This window comes from Penicillium concentricum, assembly GCF_028827145.1.
Source record: "Penicillium concentricum strain IBT 3081 chromosome Unknown utg000001l_segment0_segment0, whole genome shotgun sequence".
Lineage (NCBI taxonomy): Eukaryota > Fungi > Ascomycota > Eurotiomycetes > Eurotiales > Aspergillaceae > Penicillium > Penicillium concentricum.
Window position 1 is genome coordinate 1,315,827 of NW_026622754.1, and position 16,961 is coordinate 1,332,787.

The 16,961-nt window shown below is 47.4% G+C and overlaps 6 protein-coding genes across 6 annotated transcripts; 4 read left to right on the plus strand and 2 right to left on the minus strand.

The window, feature by feature from the left end:
• Positions 1 to 14: 14 nt before the first annotated feature.
• N7517_000507 (MDR family MFS transporter) lies at positions 15 to 1,990 on the plus strand (the record flags this gene model as incomplete). Its single annotated transcript, XM_056718237.1, has 5 exons — positions 15 to 362; positions 421 to 691; positions 759 to 1,262; positions 1,316 to 1,476; positions 1,550 to 1,990. The coding sequence occupies 5 exons, from the start codon at positions 15 to 17 to the stop codon at positions 1,988 to 1,990; spliced, it is 1,725 nt and encodes a 574-aa protein (XP_056582372.1).
• Positions 1,991 to 2,652: 662 nt separating this feature from the next.
• On the minus strand, positions 2,653 to 3,715 carry N7517_000508 (zinc-binding alcohol dehydrogenase family protein; the record flags this gene model as incomplete). Its single annotated transcript, XM_056718238.1, has 2 exons — positions 2,653 to 2,859; positions 2,924 to 3,715. 2 exons carry the CDS (start codon positions 3,713 to 3,715, stop codon positions 2,653 to 2,655), a joined length of 999 nt encoding a protein of 332 aa, XP_056582373.1.
• Positions 3,716 to 4,374: 659 nt separating this feature from the next.
• On the minus strand, positions 4,375 to 5,004 carry N7517_000509 (uncharacterized protein; the record flags this gene model as incomplete). The annotated part of the gene is given in 3 exon segments (XM_056718239.1): positions 4,375 to 4,633; positions 4,644 to 4,913; positions 4,997 to 5,004. The coding sequence occupies 3 exon segments, from the start codon at positions 5,002 to 5,004 to the stop codon at positions 4,375 to 4,377; spliced, it is 537 nt and encodes a 178-aa protein (XP_056582374.1).
• A 754-nt stretch (positions 5,005 to 5,758) lies between these two features.
• Positions 5,759 to 7,739, plus strand: N7517_000510 (fungal specific transcription factor domain-containing protein; the record flags this gene model as incomplete). The annotated part of the gene is made up of 2 exons (XM_056718240.1): positions 5,759 to 6,153; positions 6,287 to 7,739. The coding sequence occupies 2 exons, from the start codon at positions 5,759 to 5,761 to the stop codon at positions 7,737 to 7,739; spliced, it is 1,848 nt and encodes a 615-aa protein (XP_056582375.1).
• A 4,961-nt stretch (positions 7,740 to 12,700) lies between these two features.
• N7517_000511 (uncharacterized protein) lies at positions 12,701 to 14,820 on the plus strand (the record flags this gene model as incomplete). Its single annotated transcript, XM_056718241.1, has 2 exons — positions 12,701 to 13,639; positions 13,708 to 14,820. 2 exons carry the CDS (start codon positions 12,701 to 12,703, stop codon positions 14,818 to 14,820), a joined length of 2,052 nt encoding a protein of 683 aa, XP_056582376.1.
• Positions 14,821 to 15,868: 1,048 nt separating this feature from the next.
• On the plus strand, positions 15,869 to 16,336 carry N7517_000512 (nuclear transport factor 2 family protein; the record flags this gene model as incomplete). Its single annotated transcript, XM_056718242.1, has 1 exon — positions 15,869 to 16,336. One exon carries the CDS (start codon positions 15,869 to 15,871, stop codon positions 16,334 to 16,336), a length of 468 nt encoding a protein of 155 aa, XP_056582377.1.
• Positions 16,337 to 16,961: the final 625 nt, after the last annotated feature.

Here is a 16,961-nt window from a genome sequence, read left to right on the forward strand (position 1 = left end):
CCATCTCCATAACCATGACTATGACCGACTCCGATAAATCAGTTGACAAGAGCATGGTACTGTCAGATGAGACTGGCGATGTTGAGAAGTACGGCTCCGATAGCGTCGCCTCCAAAGACGAGGCCGCTGAAGATGAGAGCAATTTTCCCAGCGGTATAGCCTTATGGTCTATCCTAGGTCCTGTTACAATTGCCTACTTTCTCGTCTTCCTCGATATGTGTGTTGTGTCGACCGCAACGCCTGCCATCACACAGCGATTCAACTCTCTCGTTGACGTTGGCTGGTATGGTGGCGCATATCAGCTCGGTAGCTCTGCCCTCCAGCCGCTCACTGGAAAAATCTACAGTCACTTTAACATCAAGGTTGGTCATTTTGTGGTTGCTTAAGAGGTCAACATGAACATTCTAACGTTCGAAACAGTGGTCGTTCCTCGTGTTCTTCTTTATCTTCGAGCTCGGATCTGTCATCTGTGGAGCTGCCGTCTCGTCGCCCATGTTCATTGTTGGCAGAGCCATTGCCGGTGCTGGATCTTCGGGTATTGGAAACGGTGCCATGACAATTATCTCTGTTATACTTCCGCGCAGAAAGCAAGCCCAGTTTCTAGGCATGAACATGGGTATCGGCCAGCTAGGTATCGCCTTGGGTCCCATCCTTGGCGGTGCATTCACCCAGAATGTTACGTGGCGTTGGTGTAAGTGGTTTCTTCACTGAGCTCCCTAATCGCCATCATCTTGCTAATTTCTTTGTTTCTCCCACAGGCTTCTACATCAACCTTCCCATTGGCGGCGCTCTGGCCATTCTGCTCTTCCTCTTCAAGATCCCCGAGCCAACCACCAAACTACCCGCCAGAAAAGTCCTCGGCACGGCCATCAAGTCTCTGGATCTTCCAGGCTTTATGCTCATCAGTCCTGCCGCGGTCATGTTCTTGCTTGCTTTGCAGTACGGCGGTACCGTACACCCGTGGGGTAGCTCCGTTGTTATCGGCCTTCTGGTTGGCGCCGGTGTTACCTTCATCCTCTTCCTTGTCTGGGAATACCGCCAAGGAGACGGTGCAATGTTACCGTTTGCCATGATTAAAAAGCGCACTGTGTGGTCTGCTGCGGGTAACTTGTTCTTCCTTCTCGGTGCTATTTTGGTGGCCGAGTACTACCTCGCCATTTACTTCCAAACTGTGCTCCATAATAGTCCTATCATGAGTGGTGTGCATATGCTGCCAGCGACTCTATGCTTGGTCTTTTTCACTATGCTCTCGGGAATGATGAGTTCGTTACCCCCCTTTCTCCTTTGCAGAATCTATCAAACTAACCTTTCGCAGCCGAGATCTTAGGATACTACCTACCCTGGAACCTGGGAGGAAGCGCCTTGACCGCCATTGGCTATGGCCTGATGTCTCTGATTAAACCCAAGACTACATCCTCAAAGTGGCTTGGATACCAGGTCCTCTATGGTGTTGGCAGTGGTGCAATGACCTCAGCGGTAAGCTTGCGTTTCAATATCCCATCCCCTCTACCCTCAAAATTGAGTTTTCTAACGTTATCTTTGCCTGAAGCCCTATATCGCCATCCAAAATCTTGTCCCCCCTCCGCAAATCCCCATTGCCATGGCTATCATCATCTTCTGTCAAAATATGGGCGGTGCCGTCTTCCTCATTGTCGCCAATTCCATCTTCACAAACGGCCTACGCGCAGAGCTCCAGAAGCACATCGCCGAGATTGGCGTCAACCCGGACATCCTCATCAGTACCGGACTCAACTCAATCCGAAGCCTTGTTTCGGGTGATAAGCTTGCGCTTGCGCTCGAGTGCTATACCACGGCAATTAGCCATGTCATGTATCTCGGTATTGGAGTTAGTGTAGCCACGTTTGCCTTTGGTTGGGGCCTGGGCTGGGTTGATATCCGGAAGGTGAAGAAACTGCAGGCCATTCAAGCAGATGCTCCGGCCGCGAAGACCGAGGACGTGGAATCCACTGAAAAGCCGATCGCGGTATAAGATGGAATATGGAACATGGATGAAAGTTCCATTAACTATGTGAGCAGGTCACATAGCTATTTTGCATCGGCTTGTTGATGGAAGGTTCGGTGTTTTCCTTTTGTTCTGTTTGATTGTTTAGTTTGGCCTCGATCTTGTGAGGATAGCTGGATATTAGATGATGCTTTTGGTAGAAGCTGGTGATAGACTGTCGTCTAGAGAAGTGCTGTTGTTGTACATGTGGTGACAAAAGTCTGTCTACACATCGCAAGTCGCTAATAAAATCGCGATTTTCAGCACAGTTTTCTTAGTATGTCCTAATTTTAATATATTCAAAGATTATGATATAAAAGGCATACGAGGTTCTTCGTTACAATCTTTTCCTTCGAGTTTTAAATAGTAGAACAGCGATGAAGCTTTGGCTCCCTCTCTATAATTCAGTATTCATCAATTATCACGAGAGAGATATTACTGAGAAGGATGTGAAGTATATATAATACACAGTTATAAGTTGAATTAGGTTGTCATATAGACTTAGTGTGAGATTTCATGCCGAAAATCGGACTGTGGTGAACTACCCTAGATCCTAACAGAGTGCAGATCAAAAGATAAAATTTGTGGCAGATAGCTATATAGCCTCTAGGATGAGCAGATTGGCTGCCAACCATACATAAATCTAGTCTTTACAGTGACACAACAATCTTCTTTGCCGAAACACCCTGCATGTGAATTCCAAAAGCCTCCTGGATCTTTTCCAGTCCCTTGCCCACGACAATCGCCTCGGGTGATGGCACAAACTGCCCATTGGCGAGTGCCTCGGGGAGGTAGTTCTTGTAGATCTTGCTCGTAACAGAGTCGGGACCAGCCGCGTCCGGACCGAGCAGGATGAACTTGATCGCGACACTCGGGTCAAGGCTACCACCGCCAGGGCTGGCCGCCAGCAAGGGCAATAACCTTATTCGTAGAGGGGCCCTCGTGCTTGGCCAAGACGGCGGCCAGCAGGTCGATGGAGCCATCACCAATGGAGTAACCGCCGACAAGGGGGAGTCCCTTGACAGCAGCGCTGATATCATCGATCACAGTCTCACTCTTGTAGTCAAACACATGGCTAGCACCGAGATTTTTGACGTAATCGAAGTTCTTAGGCGACGCCGTCGACACAACCTCGTAGCCGGCGGACACGGCCAGCTGAATTGCGGTACTGCCAACAGCGGATGAGCCACCGGTGATAATGACAACACCCTTGTCGCTGCTGGACTGAGATGCGGGAACGGTGGGCAAGTCAAGGCCCAGGTATTCGGTGTCGAACAGGCCGTGAGAGGCTGTGAAGATGGCTAGCGGGATCACACTGGCCTGCTCAAAGGCGATGCTGTCCGGCAGCGGTGCGGCCAACCACTCGCGAATGACGGTGTACAGCTGGAAACCGCCCTCGAGGGAGGTGTTGAGGGAGATGGCAGCAGCCGCAGCCACAACGCGGTCGCCGACACTGAAGCGCTCTACGCCCTCCCCCACCTCGACAACGGTGCCTGCCACGTCCTCGCCCAGAATGAAGGGATAGCTGATATGGCCGAGCAAGGCTTCGCCGAGCAGCTGTTTGGCCCAATCGACGGAATTGATGCCCAGTGCACTGTTCTTCACGACGATCTGGTGAGGTCCGGGTGCTGTGTACGGCGCCGGGCCGATCTCAAGCGGGGTGACTTTGGAGCCGGATAGCCATGCGGCCTTGTTCTCTGGGGTTTGGGCCATTGTTGAAGTTTCTTGTATAGAGGGTGGGTGACTGCGTGTAATGTGAGCAAAAGGGATAGCAATTGGGGCTTAAGATAACACGAACAGGGAAGTCGTGCAGCTTGACTTTGATTAATTTAAAATTGCAGATACTGGTGATACATGTACCTTTCTCACATGGTATTGGTTATATGTTTATGGAACTACTAAATGCCTAGGCGCCCCATGAACAGACGGAGTTAAGATATTCAATCATTTAGGAATCCTTCATGGCGCCACAATGGCGACATCACGGAATTAATGGCTTTAGTTTCAGATAACGCCGTTTCAACAATCGGCATAGGAATATGAATACCGGTTGATTTCCTTGTTGAGTCTATTCGGACGAGGGCCGGACCGGATTCTGAGAATCCGGTCGGATTTCCCCTCGTAAGAAGCTATCTAGGCAAGATGTCAGCTTACTTGTGGAGAAGAGATTCTAACCTCATATGATTTTCATCTATTTTGATTCTGATGTATTGTTGGTTATACGGTCGCCAGGTTAACCGCAATCACGTCTTCAGACGCAGATGGGCAATTCCCGCCACAGGATGAATACAGCTTTACGAAAGGATCACTGAATCACTGTGGCGCTCGAGTTCAATACCTCCTAGTATGGTTAGCAGCTCGTAGACACGGGATCAAAAGATAGCCATGGACCCAATGAGATGGCAATACGAATTGTTGCAAGCGGTTACGGCTGCGGATGTGGCCCGAGGGCCGTTTGGTGGCTGCTGATTTTCCTCTGACTTTTGATGCAAACAGAATGCGATCCGTGCGCTTTGGCACAGGTTACTCGCGCTTTTCTCGGAAATGACAGAAACCAAGGCAGCGATACCATCCTTTTTGGCCACACTAGCATTGATATGATCCTTCAGGTCGGAACCCGCCGCAGCACGCCTAAACGAACTTTAAGTCTAGGCCCTGTGAGGTTAGAATAGACAGCGTCGGAGAATTTGAGACGAGAGGCTGCCATTGCAGCCAGGCGCCAAGAACGGGTGGGACTATGCTCGAAGGATGCGACTCCGTATACAGTGCAGGTACAGGATTCCTCATTGTGTGCCTTGATTTGATATTCTCAGAGGGGCTAGCGATAGGAGCGTACACTCTGGCATCTGGCTTGCGAGTAAGCTGTTCAATCTGGCGTTCCAATTCATTTTTGAAGGTATGTATGCACTTACTGTATCGACTTACCTATGTGGCGAAAATGCTTGAGTTTAACATGTTCAGCTGGGGAGAATCTCATGCAGATTCAGTACTTACGAGCGCATGTTCTTGCCTAGGTAGATTTTGGCCCCAAAGAGCTGTGATTATTCTGCAACCCCTGTCGAAAGTTACATGCCATTGGCTTCATTTCGATTGATTGGATATGAAATGTCTTGCAGACATAAGCACTAATAACCTAATAAGGTGCGGCAGCGATGAATAGTAGGTAGAAAAGGAAACAGAAACCCCAATCAATCTCTTTTATCTGACCCATTCAGCACAAAAAAGCGAAGGAAACGTCTGATTCCTCTCTTCGACGATCAGATACAGATCCAGATTCAGCCTATCAGGCCCTAATGCTGTGATTGGGATTAACAGCCAATGGTTAGAGTCTTACACGTGCCGATCATATCCACTTCATTGTATCTTTTTGAATCGGTAATCCGTCATGAATTCGAGAGGCTTCCGGCAACAAGCCGGGTTCGCGTGCGAAACTTGTCGAAAACGAAAAGCGAGATGTAATCGCGTCCGCCCACAATGCAGTCTCTGTGCAGAGATAGGGGTTGCGTGTGTGGTGATTGACCAAAGACCACAGCGTGGTCCCAAAAAGGGCCAGCTCGATGAAATGCGAATACGAATTGGTGAGTTGCCTTTTTCTTTTCTGTCCTTGGTTTAGGTATTATATGGGGATAAACATGCCCTACTTACCACTAGACTGGGTATATCACAAGACATTGTTAATGCTAGTTTGTTGTAGCGGAACTCGAATGGCAATTGGGCAAGCAATTGGGAAGTCACGACCCCAGTGTTGTGTCCAAAATGGCAACAGCAGATCATAGTGGCAGTACCACTGGAAGTACCACTCCAAGTATCCCTGTTCTCGACGATCACACCCATACCTCCCACCCATTGAACGGGTCAACACTTCAAACGGTAACACCTGCGAGATCGACGGCATCATCAATAATTTTCCCTATCTCCAAGTCAAACGATGCGCCAGTGACTACAAACGCAACTGCAACTGCAACAATTCCCACATTTCTGGCTGCGGAGCAAGGTACCAGCCTCCCTCCTTTGATGGACTGGCAGGATATTGAAATGGATGGCGGGATGCTGGCAGACATGGGAAATATGTTACAGTTCGATCTCGAGCCCGCCAGTCCAGTCCGGGTCCTCGGCGGTTTCAAGATGACGAATCTCGTCTTAGCTGACTTGTGCGTAAATCCCTGCATCCTTTTTACTTTTCCTTCGAATTCTTCTCCTGTGCGCTCGCATGTCATTGTCTCTTCATGTTATATGAGAAGAATGAAAAAAGGATTTCTCACTGACCTCTTCGTTTAATTTCAGAAATCAACTATATTTTGACCGTCTCCACGATGTCCTACCCATGATACATCGTCGACGGTACTTTAGCTGGGCAGATCAGGAGAAGCCCTCTCTTGCTCGGAGTTGTCTCCGGTCAGCTATGCATACTGTGGCAGCAGCCGTGTCGACACAATATCACAGCCTTGGTGACGCTCTTTACCAAGAGACATGTCAATTACTAGAATCCCAGTGCATGCGGACGTTAAGCGCCAGTGGTAGTTCTGACGGGTCGTGGCTCACATCAGCCAACAACTCCTGTCCTAGACCCAGTAGTGTCGGCGACAAGATCCCCATCGAGATGATTCAAGCCTGGCTTCTCCTGGCACATTATGATCTTTTACGTGTTGATGAGCACCAAGCCATGGTTACGGCGGGACGTGCATTCCGGCTCGTGCAGCTAGCACGTCTCTATGATGTCGATGAGGGCAGCAATGTTGAAGATATGCCCAATAACCCTGCTGGCTCTGAGGGTGACCAGTGCGAGGGAAATCTCTCATACATAGTAGCTGAGGAGAAGAGACGAACTTTCTGGCTTGCCTTTAGCTTTGATCGCTTTCTCTGCTCACGCAACGAGTGGCCCTTGACACTACAGGAAGACGCAGTCCGCACGCGTCTCCCCTCCTCTGAGGCAAGCTTTCAAAATAACCAGCCGACTCAGGTGTGCTTCTTATCTGAAGCGCTAGCTATGAGTGGTAGCGCCAATTTCTATGCCTCCACAATGATTCCTCTTTCGCCATTTGCAGAATGTGTTGTGCTGGCGGCACTGCATGGTCGGTGCATGACACATCGCCGCATGTCAATGCTGCGCACTGGGACAGCCGATGCACAAGAATTCTGGGCGAGGCACGACCAATTGACATTGGCTGTAGAGAAGCGGACTCAGATTCTCGCGCAAAGCCCATCGCTCAAAACAATCAACCGCAATCCCATTGTACTCTTCACTCACATGCTGGCCCATAAGTCAATCATCTATCTCAGCAGCACTCTCGAAATTGCGCTCTTGCAGCAACAGCAACAGCAACAACAAACTGGTGACCGCCAGCTTTTTGCCAGCTCATACAAGTGGCGTGCTGAGCGGGCAGCGATCGAAATAATGCGCCTTGCCGAGTCGGCCAGGTCGCTTGGTTGCTTCAGCATGCACCCCTTTATAGCTGGCCCACTTGCCTGTGCTGCCGACTTCTTTATCCGACGTGCACAGTATACCAATATCTCCAGGGCCTCGGGGAGTGCAGGGTGCCACAGCAGCAGTAGCAGCATCAACAGCAGCAACAGCAGTATCAGCGGCAATGATGGAGAGGTGGAGAGCTTGCTTTTCGTGCTTCGAAATCTAGGCTGTGTGAATAATCTAGCACAGGACCATCTCAGCACTCTCGAGGCTGAATATAATACATGGTGCGCTGGCGACAGGAGCAGTAACAAAATGAATATGATATGATTAGGCCCCTTCATGATCTCTGGTTCCAGTTTTTAGGGCCAGGGTCAGGATCCGGACTGTGACGACCTTTTTTACCTTTATATATAGTGATATATTTTGCGATACCTTGTATCTATCTCTATTTTTTGGTCTCTCTCCCATGTTTGGCTTTTTGGTCTCTTGGCTTCGAGTCACGCATAGCTAGATATAGAATGAAGTGAGAGAACGTTACGCTTGGCCTGGGTCATTATAGGAGGTCCCTCGTCCCTTTTGTACAAGTAGGACTATCTGTACCATCTGGCATAGGGGACCATACTTATATAATCCTGCTAAGAGTTACTCCATTTAGATAGATATTTTTGTAACATATATTTGATTTTACTATATACAAGAGTAGACGGCCTCGCATGGGGCCTGGTTGTGTCCTTTTAGTAGTCCTTTTAGTGGTTTTTTACAACTATAATGAGGACCTGCGGGATTGACGCCGAAAATGACAGCTTTGGAGCGCCAGCAACGGCTGCCTTTCCACCCGTAACTTTGGTCGTCCAGCCGCGCCCACTGCCTTGTAATATCACTATTCTGCACCCGCCCAGTACTTTTAGTCATCCTCCGGTCCTGATGTTGACGCTCGACTTACATAGTTGTTCCATCGTTTTCACTGGCGACCAAAACGACGCCGAAAATGGCTCCCCTTCAGCTAAATCTAAGTCTCCTCCCTTTTCATCCAGTTCATTTAAGCCCATATAAGATGCTTCGCCTTCCCTCCTTGCGGTGTCCTTACACCTCCCATTCTCTTCTTATCCTTGTTACTCACGTCTCAAGCCGACCTTAACGTTGTCGTTTCCCATACCACGAATTTTCCACCCTAATCTTTGTATCTGACCTCCTCTATGGCACCTACGCCTATACAATTCGCTTCAACTGATAAGCACTAATACTAGAACCCCTGGATCCTTTTTGACCCTGTAGGAATTAGTCTTAGCGCACACAGATAATACAATTCCGTTTCCCCTCTATACATTGTATCTTACCCGGTTGACAGGCCTTACACCTGAAACCAGTAAACCTTTACAAATATATTTACTACCCATAGAATGTTTAGAATATAAATCATAATATAGCAGAGTGTAGTGATAAGTAGCCATAGCATAGACCTACACATATATTTCTATATAGAGCATCAATATAATAGGGCCAGAGTAAATGGTCCTACTGATATAGTAGTAAAAAACAGTATTGTACTATGATATCTAAGCATTTTATCCATCCGTTTTGGGCCATTCTTCCCAAAATTATGCTATCGCAGCACCATATAGTAAGTGCTGCGAGGTGCTGCAGATAGTGGTGCGGCAGCACTTGTCAAGGCCTAGGTGCAGACTAGGCTTGTGCCATAGTCATCCAGACCAAGGCCATGTATGTGGAGCTGTAAGGTAAGGGTTGGTTGATCATTTGATTGGCGCCGTTTGTCGGAGTGCTATCTAGTGATCACTTTGTTTGATCTTGGATTTTGGTGAACTAGAAGCATCAGGTTTGCTGGCCTTGAGGACCTAATAGAGGTCAAAAAGTGGGTACTTGACAGATTTTTCTTTTATAATAGCCTCACTGCTTGGTATTATTAGGGCGAGCACACATTCTTTGCAACCATCTTGTCGGCATCGGGTACACCGAGAGCCGAGGATTGATGTATCCTAGCGTACTTTGCGACGATGGCACTAGTAACAAGCCGTTAAAGCTTTTCTTATGCGTCGCAGCATTCCTTTTATGATATCTAGTTTCTTTGATGTCGGTATTTGGGGGGGGAGATGACGGAGTGGGTATAAGTTGAGCAAGGTTCATAAAAGGCTTAGGTCTGGGGCCCGAAGAATGATCAACAGTGGGACCACCAAGGACCGAGTACATCAACGCTAACTTATTACTTACCGCGGTGACCAAGAGCCAATAAACAATGTAAGATCACATATACACCCCAATCATTTCACAACCACAAACATCTACTAGGGGTTCCAGAACCTAGTCCAATCGGGTTTGAAGAGCCACATATGACAAATCAAGATATTCTATAACTAACCAGAATTGTTCTAGTTAGGCATTCCAATTGAATTCATACCCTTGTTGGTTCATGGGTCTGCGGCATGTCCCTGACTCCGCTGAACTAAGATATGAGTTCGAAGGTTCCGATCCTGTTTCTTGAATCCCTCGAATCTCAATTAACTTGACCTGTCATAGGAATTAAGTGGAATGCCGTGGAATGGAGTTGAAACGGGAAGCTAATAATTGATCACTCGGAGACGTATAGTTGTCCGAGGTCCTGCTCAGGATATAGTTGGCATTGGGATATTAACACTGCGCTAGATGCGTCATATATATGAAAAAAAAAAGATGAAAAATTCCCAGTAGACCCCAGTAATTGTACGTGATTCTTCATGCTAGGTTTACGAGCGTGTAGACTTTCCTTCTGGTGTAAGGAAGGTAAACAGCTACGTAATTAGTGATTTGACGGAAGGCCGCCCTGGCCACTCGTCGCTAAGATATATCCAAGAACTAGTCAGTCATGAAATCAAAACAATAATTTGATTGATAGAATATAAAACTATCTGTGCTGAACATTCATACCATAGCGGGTATTCGAACCTCCATCTACTCCGTCTAACATTTGCACGCCAATCACAGAGGGGATTTTACCCAAGGCTGTTGTGAGGCTCTTCATTCGGCCCTTCTCCACACTCTTCACAATCCTAACAACTACTCCATGACCCTCGAGTTGATTGTTGAAGTCCACTGTCGCCCCTTTTTAGTCCCACTTCGTAGGTTTCTCTTTAAAACCCATCCTATATGTTGATTTCGAAGGTATAGTCATTATAACAGAACCAATCTTCAATTTCATTGTGAAGGCGTGATTTATGCTAGCTGGTTAATTCCCGGTCACGGCCCCGCTTCCATTTGCACAAAAAGTCCCATGTTGAACAAGGAATTCAAGTCTGGGAATATCTGCTCCATGCATGACGCATGATAATACTTGTTCGGTTCTATAGCTCGTGAGATCCTAGAGAGGCTATTATATGATGTCTATTATGGAAAGGAAGAACCAGCAGGTTTGATTTTACACCTTTTTTTATTTTGTCAACTTTTATTATCTGAATGAATCTGCTCTCCTAGCTGAGTTAATTTGCCAATTATAAAGGATCAACATCCACCAAGCCTGTCTAATAACGCTTGGTATCCCTCGATTTTGTATACCTTTCTTTCTAAACTGGGGTTTCAGCCCTACCGCCCGCTCGATTACTATAATTATATCAGTTTCATTGGCTTAGTTCTATATCTCGCCTTTTTATCCCAAATTCTGCTTGTTATGAACACCCCAAGATGAGGTGTTACTGAATCTAACGTGCCAAGATCCCTCGCTATCTTGTAAGCGTTGGTAATTTTAAAGAATATGCTCTCCGACGATCTCCATATTAATGAGGATACTGTGTAGGTTAACGTTACCTAAAGACGCTTTATCGGTTATAGTTGATTGGTTGGCTTTTTTCACCCCGGAGCAACGCCAACGATTTCAGTACCTACTAATGTTTCAACTTCTCTGATAATCTGCCATTCAGCTACTATAGTGGTAATAGGCATCGATCGACATGGCATAACCCTTCCTCCATTCCCCTTATAGAATTGTCTACCGCGTCCGTCTAGAAGATGAACAAAAAGATGCCTCCACTGGTAGATTGAAGGATAAGATATTTGTCTGGAACTGAAGCGAGTTTCTTGTGTGGAGTGCCCAAGCCCCGGTTTAATGTGTACGTACGCACGACCTATTTTAGTACTTTATGCAGATCTTGTGGGCCAGGGAAAACCGACGGAGTGGATACTAGAGGCAATTAGCTTCCAGGGAGTGAAAGAGTAACGAATATAAAATGTTAAGGCGATCTGACAGAAGTATGTCTGTACGAACTAGTATTGCTAATTCAGTGGTATGAAAGTCTCTGTATTTCTGTATACGCGCTCCTTGACATATCTCACATACCGTGTTGTTTGGACTCGGTATTTGATATGATCTTCAAGGCCCGAGCTAAAGGAATAAAAGTAAAAAAAAAAAAAGACGATGAGAGTAATTACAGCCGATAAACCCGATTGACTGATTAGATCGACCTTCTAAGGCTCTACTTCGGTCATTGCTATTAGGGGTTAAAAAGGGAAAAGAAAAAAGGAAAATTAAAAGATGAGACATAGATCATAGTCTCCAGGTACGTATACATCCTTCATGTTTAAGCTCTTTGATACCCGTAGACGGTTCTGAGGTTAGTCTCAGCACACGGGAGATTGTGCGGAGTGTCCCTTCAAAAGCTCCACTTCTCGGGTCTTAGAATCAACCTCGGGGTACTCGGGGATAACGTTCGGATATGTATATATATGTAACCTACACGGAGTAAGCGAGTAGCCCATCTATATCAGCGGGCGCGCCACCCGTGAACCCGCCTGCAATCGTCAGGAAATAAATCGAATTGATAGATGCAGTCACCAGCAAATTGTATATATTTTGTTATCTTCCAAAGCTCTGGTAGCAAGTAGGATCCTGTTATCTGAATTGGTTGAATCATAGCTCAACTTTGTATGCTTTGGTGGCATGGGAGTAATGAAATTACATATGTAGTTAGGGCCTGAAAGGGGGTGGGGAGTGCGGGTACTCCCTACAATCTATATCCCGCGTGGATTCGTAATATCAAGTGGCGCCGGTTATACTCTACTATGAGTATGGACTCGGTACCACAAACAAGGCAATGTAATATCGATGGCTCTGATTCCCTGTAATTGTCAGTTGAAACAGCAAATGTCCAGTGAAAAACAGTATAAAACGAGCAATCCTCCACCGAAAGAAAATCAGCCTTTGCATCAAAGATTTCTCAAGCCCAACGCGGTAGTCCATTGAACAGCTATCCCCTTGCTCGCTTTGATAAGCATCCAGTCGAAATCACTCTTTATCTGAGGTCACCATGCGGTGTTCCGGGGTTCTGACCTGGTTGACATTAGCCAGTGTTGGATTAGCACATTATGTGTCGCACTCAACACAAGGCCATGCGGGCAAGAAGCCAAACGTGAACGCCACATTGGGCACATTTTTGCACAACCGCTTAAGCCCCAACTACTCTCAACTGTACCTCGCCGAAGCCGACGGGTCTAATGCAAAGCTCCTTCTGGGTTCAAACACTGTCTACGATTTCCGGGCGAGCTGGTCCGTCGATGGAAAGTATGTGACTTTCACATCAGAGCGACGGGGCGATGGTCAAGCAGACATCTACCGCGTGGCTATTAATGGGTCAACTGGAGTGACGGCGGCTCCAGAGCAACTTGTGTCATCGGAGGGTGTCGATGACTCTGCCGTGACTTCCCCTGATGGCAAACTGCTGGCTTTCACGACTAGTCGATACAACCAGACTACCCATATTATGTTGATGGACCTGGCGACCCACCGTCAGAAGAACTTCACCCTAGTCAGTGATATCTCGGGTGCTGCCAACCCTACACAGCCCAATGGGTACTTCAAACCTACCTGGTCCCCCGATGGAGAGTGGCTTGTCTTCACATCAGATCGCAACACACCATGGCGAGGCCACAGCAATGGTGCGGGGTGGGAACATGTGCAGGAGCTGTCTATCTACGCTGCCCGTCCCGACGGCTCCGACTTCCACCTTGTGTCATCTCGCTCGAATTATACCCAAGGCTCACCTCAATTTTCCCCTGATGGGAAGCGCCTGGTTTTCTACGAGATGATGACCGATGATACGTATAAGAGTCGCCTGCAACCTGACCTGCTCGCTGGTGACTATCTTAACACGAGCATTGTCTCTGTCGATTTCCCCAGTGGGAAGAATCGCGTTGTGCACGCCACTGGGGAGGGAACCAGGATCAGCCCTTCATACGTTACCAAAGATGTAAGTGATATCATTCTGCCGCTCATGGGTTGGAATATACATTTTACTGACAGAAACATGCTCAACAGGTTATTGGTTTTGTTGTAAAAGAATCAGCGAACAACGGTATTCACTATGTGTCTTTATCGGGAAAGAATTATACCCAGTACCAAACCATTCCGATGCCAAGCATGACACCTGCACTGCGCTCCCCAGTATGGTCACCAAACGGAAAATATGTCATCTATGAGTTGCAGGGCCCTACGGGAGGCAGCACTTCAACTTCCAAGACGCAGTATTCCGAGCAATACAGTTTTGACCAACGCTGGGACTACCGTTACACCGATGTCTTCCCCCAGGCCGCACGCTCTGGCTGCCCTGCGATGGTAATGACTCAACAAATGGAAGGTGTTGCCAAGAACAACCTTGTGCGACTAGGAGCGGACGGTAGCGACCAGGTCACCTTATACGAGCCAAGCAAGGACACGATTAACCCTACCCTCGCCGCGTCGTACAACGCGCGTGCCTACCAGGGAAATTGGGGCCCTGAGGATGCGAACATCACTTTCGGCTATGGCTCATACTTTGCGGGTCGCGCGAGTAGTCCTGGCTTCATCTACAGCATCGGCGCCGATGGGAAGAACCTGAGGCTTCTTGCGGGTAACAACATCACCAACTATGGCTTCCCATCCTTTAGTAAAGATGGTTCCAAGGTGGTCTTCCGCACGTGGCCTGGTACTGCCGAAAACGGCACCGTTTTTGGCACGAAGGGACTGGCCATCGTCGATGTGGCTACGCTCAAGATGACACAGCTGACGACTGAATGGGACAATCTGCCGGCCTTCTCTCCCGATGGCAAGAAAATCCTATTCATGCGCCGCACCAACTGGGACAACGTTGGTGACAACTACGACATCTTCACCATGAGTTCGGACGGTACCAACCTCAACCAAGTCACAACATCTGTTGCTAGCGACGCTCACCCAGTTTGGAGCCATGACGGTCGCATCATGTACAACACCGCCATGTTCGGGTTCCAGCAGGAGGCGTCCCTGTACGATGACAGCATGCAGCCATATGCCGTTATCATGGTCATGAACGCTGATGGCAGTGAGAAGACCCCACTGACCAATAGCTTGTGGGAGGATGCCATGCCCTTGTACCTCCCCGCCCATACATTGGAGTCGACTTGTTCCAATTGAAGCTTTCTTATCACATAAGAGCCTCTCAATCCATGGAAATCGAGGGTGGATATCTATCTCATTGTACTATCTGTTCTGGCCGTTAAAGTGTTACAGGATATGAAATGTATACTGTATGTAACTAGAATGGAAAAGAGTTCATGGAATGCAAAGTGTACAATTGAAGAGTGTAATAGTCCCTGAAAGTCTAGAATACAGGCATAACAACCTTGTGTGCAAGGCGTCCTCGACTTACTATGATTCTAATAATAATAGAAGCTATGTTCAGGAGCGAAGCTTAGATGTTCCCGTGGTGTGCATCCAGATTCTGAAGGCGCTAGGGTGCTCCCTGTGTACCCCCATGTCTTCTTGCTCTATCAACTGAAGTATCTGAATGAGAATGTAGCCAGATGCTGGAAAACAAGAAAGAGGTCCTTCTTGAAGTCCCTTTTCCGAGCTTTAAACAAGAAATTGTGACATTCAAATAATTAATTGACACAAGAGATATAGAGTTGTGCTACAGAGTGAGTCTCCTATACCCTTGGCTTAAAGCGGCATTGAAGGTAGGTACGTGTCCGCCGTTCATAAGATAGATGTCTTTAAGATATTTTCTCCCATTTCTCGGCTTTATAAGTAGAGGGTAAAAAAAAGCAGAACATGCATACTTAGTGGAAGAGACTTTCCTATGTATAACCTTTGAAATAATACTAGATTAAGAAACTCGAACTGATTCCACGCTAGACTCCTGGGCCATAATCAAGCTGACATCCTTTTTAGGGCAAATACAAACAGGGTTAGACCCGCACTGACCTATAGTATGCTCGTGGGGTTTACCGGACTGTATATTTTCCGCGGACATTCTGCAGAATAAACATCCCATTGATGTCCGCCGTGCCAAGTAATGATTGCTCGAGTCCGCCTGGCCTGCCAAGAATGTTATAATCGGAGTATCATACCAGGCTACAATATCGACACTTGAATACATAAGTAGAGCGCCAACATTCTTCTACTCAAGCACACGATTTTGTTCACACCATTTCCCACTATACAAACTCCACAGCCAGTCACCATGCCTGCTACCCGACTACCTGTTAACCTCGCTGGTCCCCCATTGACGGATCGCGAGGCCATCGCTGATGCCTGCTACCGCACCACGGCCTCCATCGACCACGCCGACGAAGAGCTCTTCTGGTCAGCCGTGACTGATGACATATATGCCGAAGTCGCCGGCACAACTGTTACCAACGCCCAAGATCTCAAGACCAAAGTTTGGGACAATGTCATCAAGGTCGACACCATCCACTACCTCAGCAACATGCGCATCAGCATCGACACGCCGACAACGGCCCGCGTGACTTTCACTTCTCTTGCCCAGCACTGTCGTCATGGAAAAGGGTTTGAGCCAGGCCCCAACAAGTTCACCACTGGTGCCATCTACAACTGCGACGCTGTCAAAGTGGGTGACCTTTGGAGGTTCAAGTCGTGGAAGGCGAACCATGTCTGGGGTGATGGTGATCCATCTGTCATGGCGGTTTAGAGGAATTATTTGACTTCTGGGGATTAGGGTGAACTGCAAAAGAGAACTATGTGCATAGTGTGGTGTCTTTCTATTCAATATAATTCAGTCTACAGAGTCAAAAATATCATGAAAGAACTCACATTGCAACTTTGGCTGTTTTATGATACTCTCTGTCTCTTATATGAAGCGTCTACTCTACATATACAAGAGTTTTCTCCTCGGTCAACCTTTTTACGAAAGTAATAAGACAAACTATCTGGCCAGTTACCTAACTCATAAAATCGAGTTAAAACACTCCTTTGAATACTGTACTTAAATAACCAGCGAGTTTTATTGAAGTAAAATCCGAGTATACGGTCAAAATATAAGGAGTTGATAAAGAACCGAATGACAAAGCTAAGATCCATGGATACGCCAAGCTTTCCTGGGCCGTGGAAATATGTAGATCTGTGTGGAGATATCTAATAGAAGTGGAGCACGGGCCTGTTCCTAATTCAATTCACGTGTCTTCCAAGGTTGTCCTCATTTCTTTCTTCTCCCATTTCCAGGATAAGCACGTCGGCTATCCAGGGGTAAGCAGGCACGTTACACTCCGGTACGCTCCGGCGGTGTTTCATTGATGCGCTTTCCAATGAAATGTCGC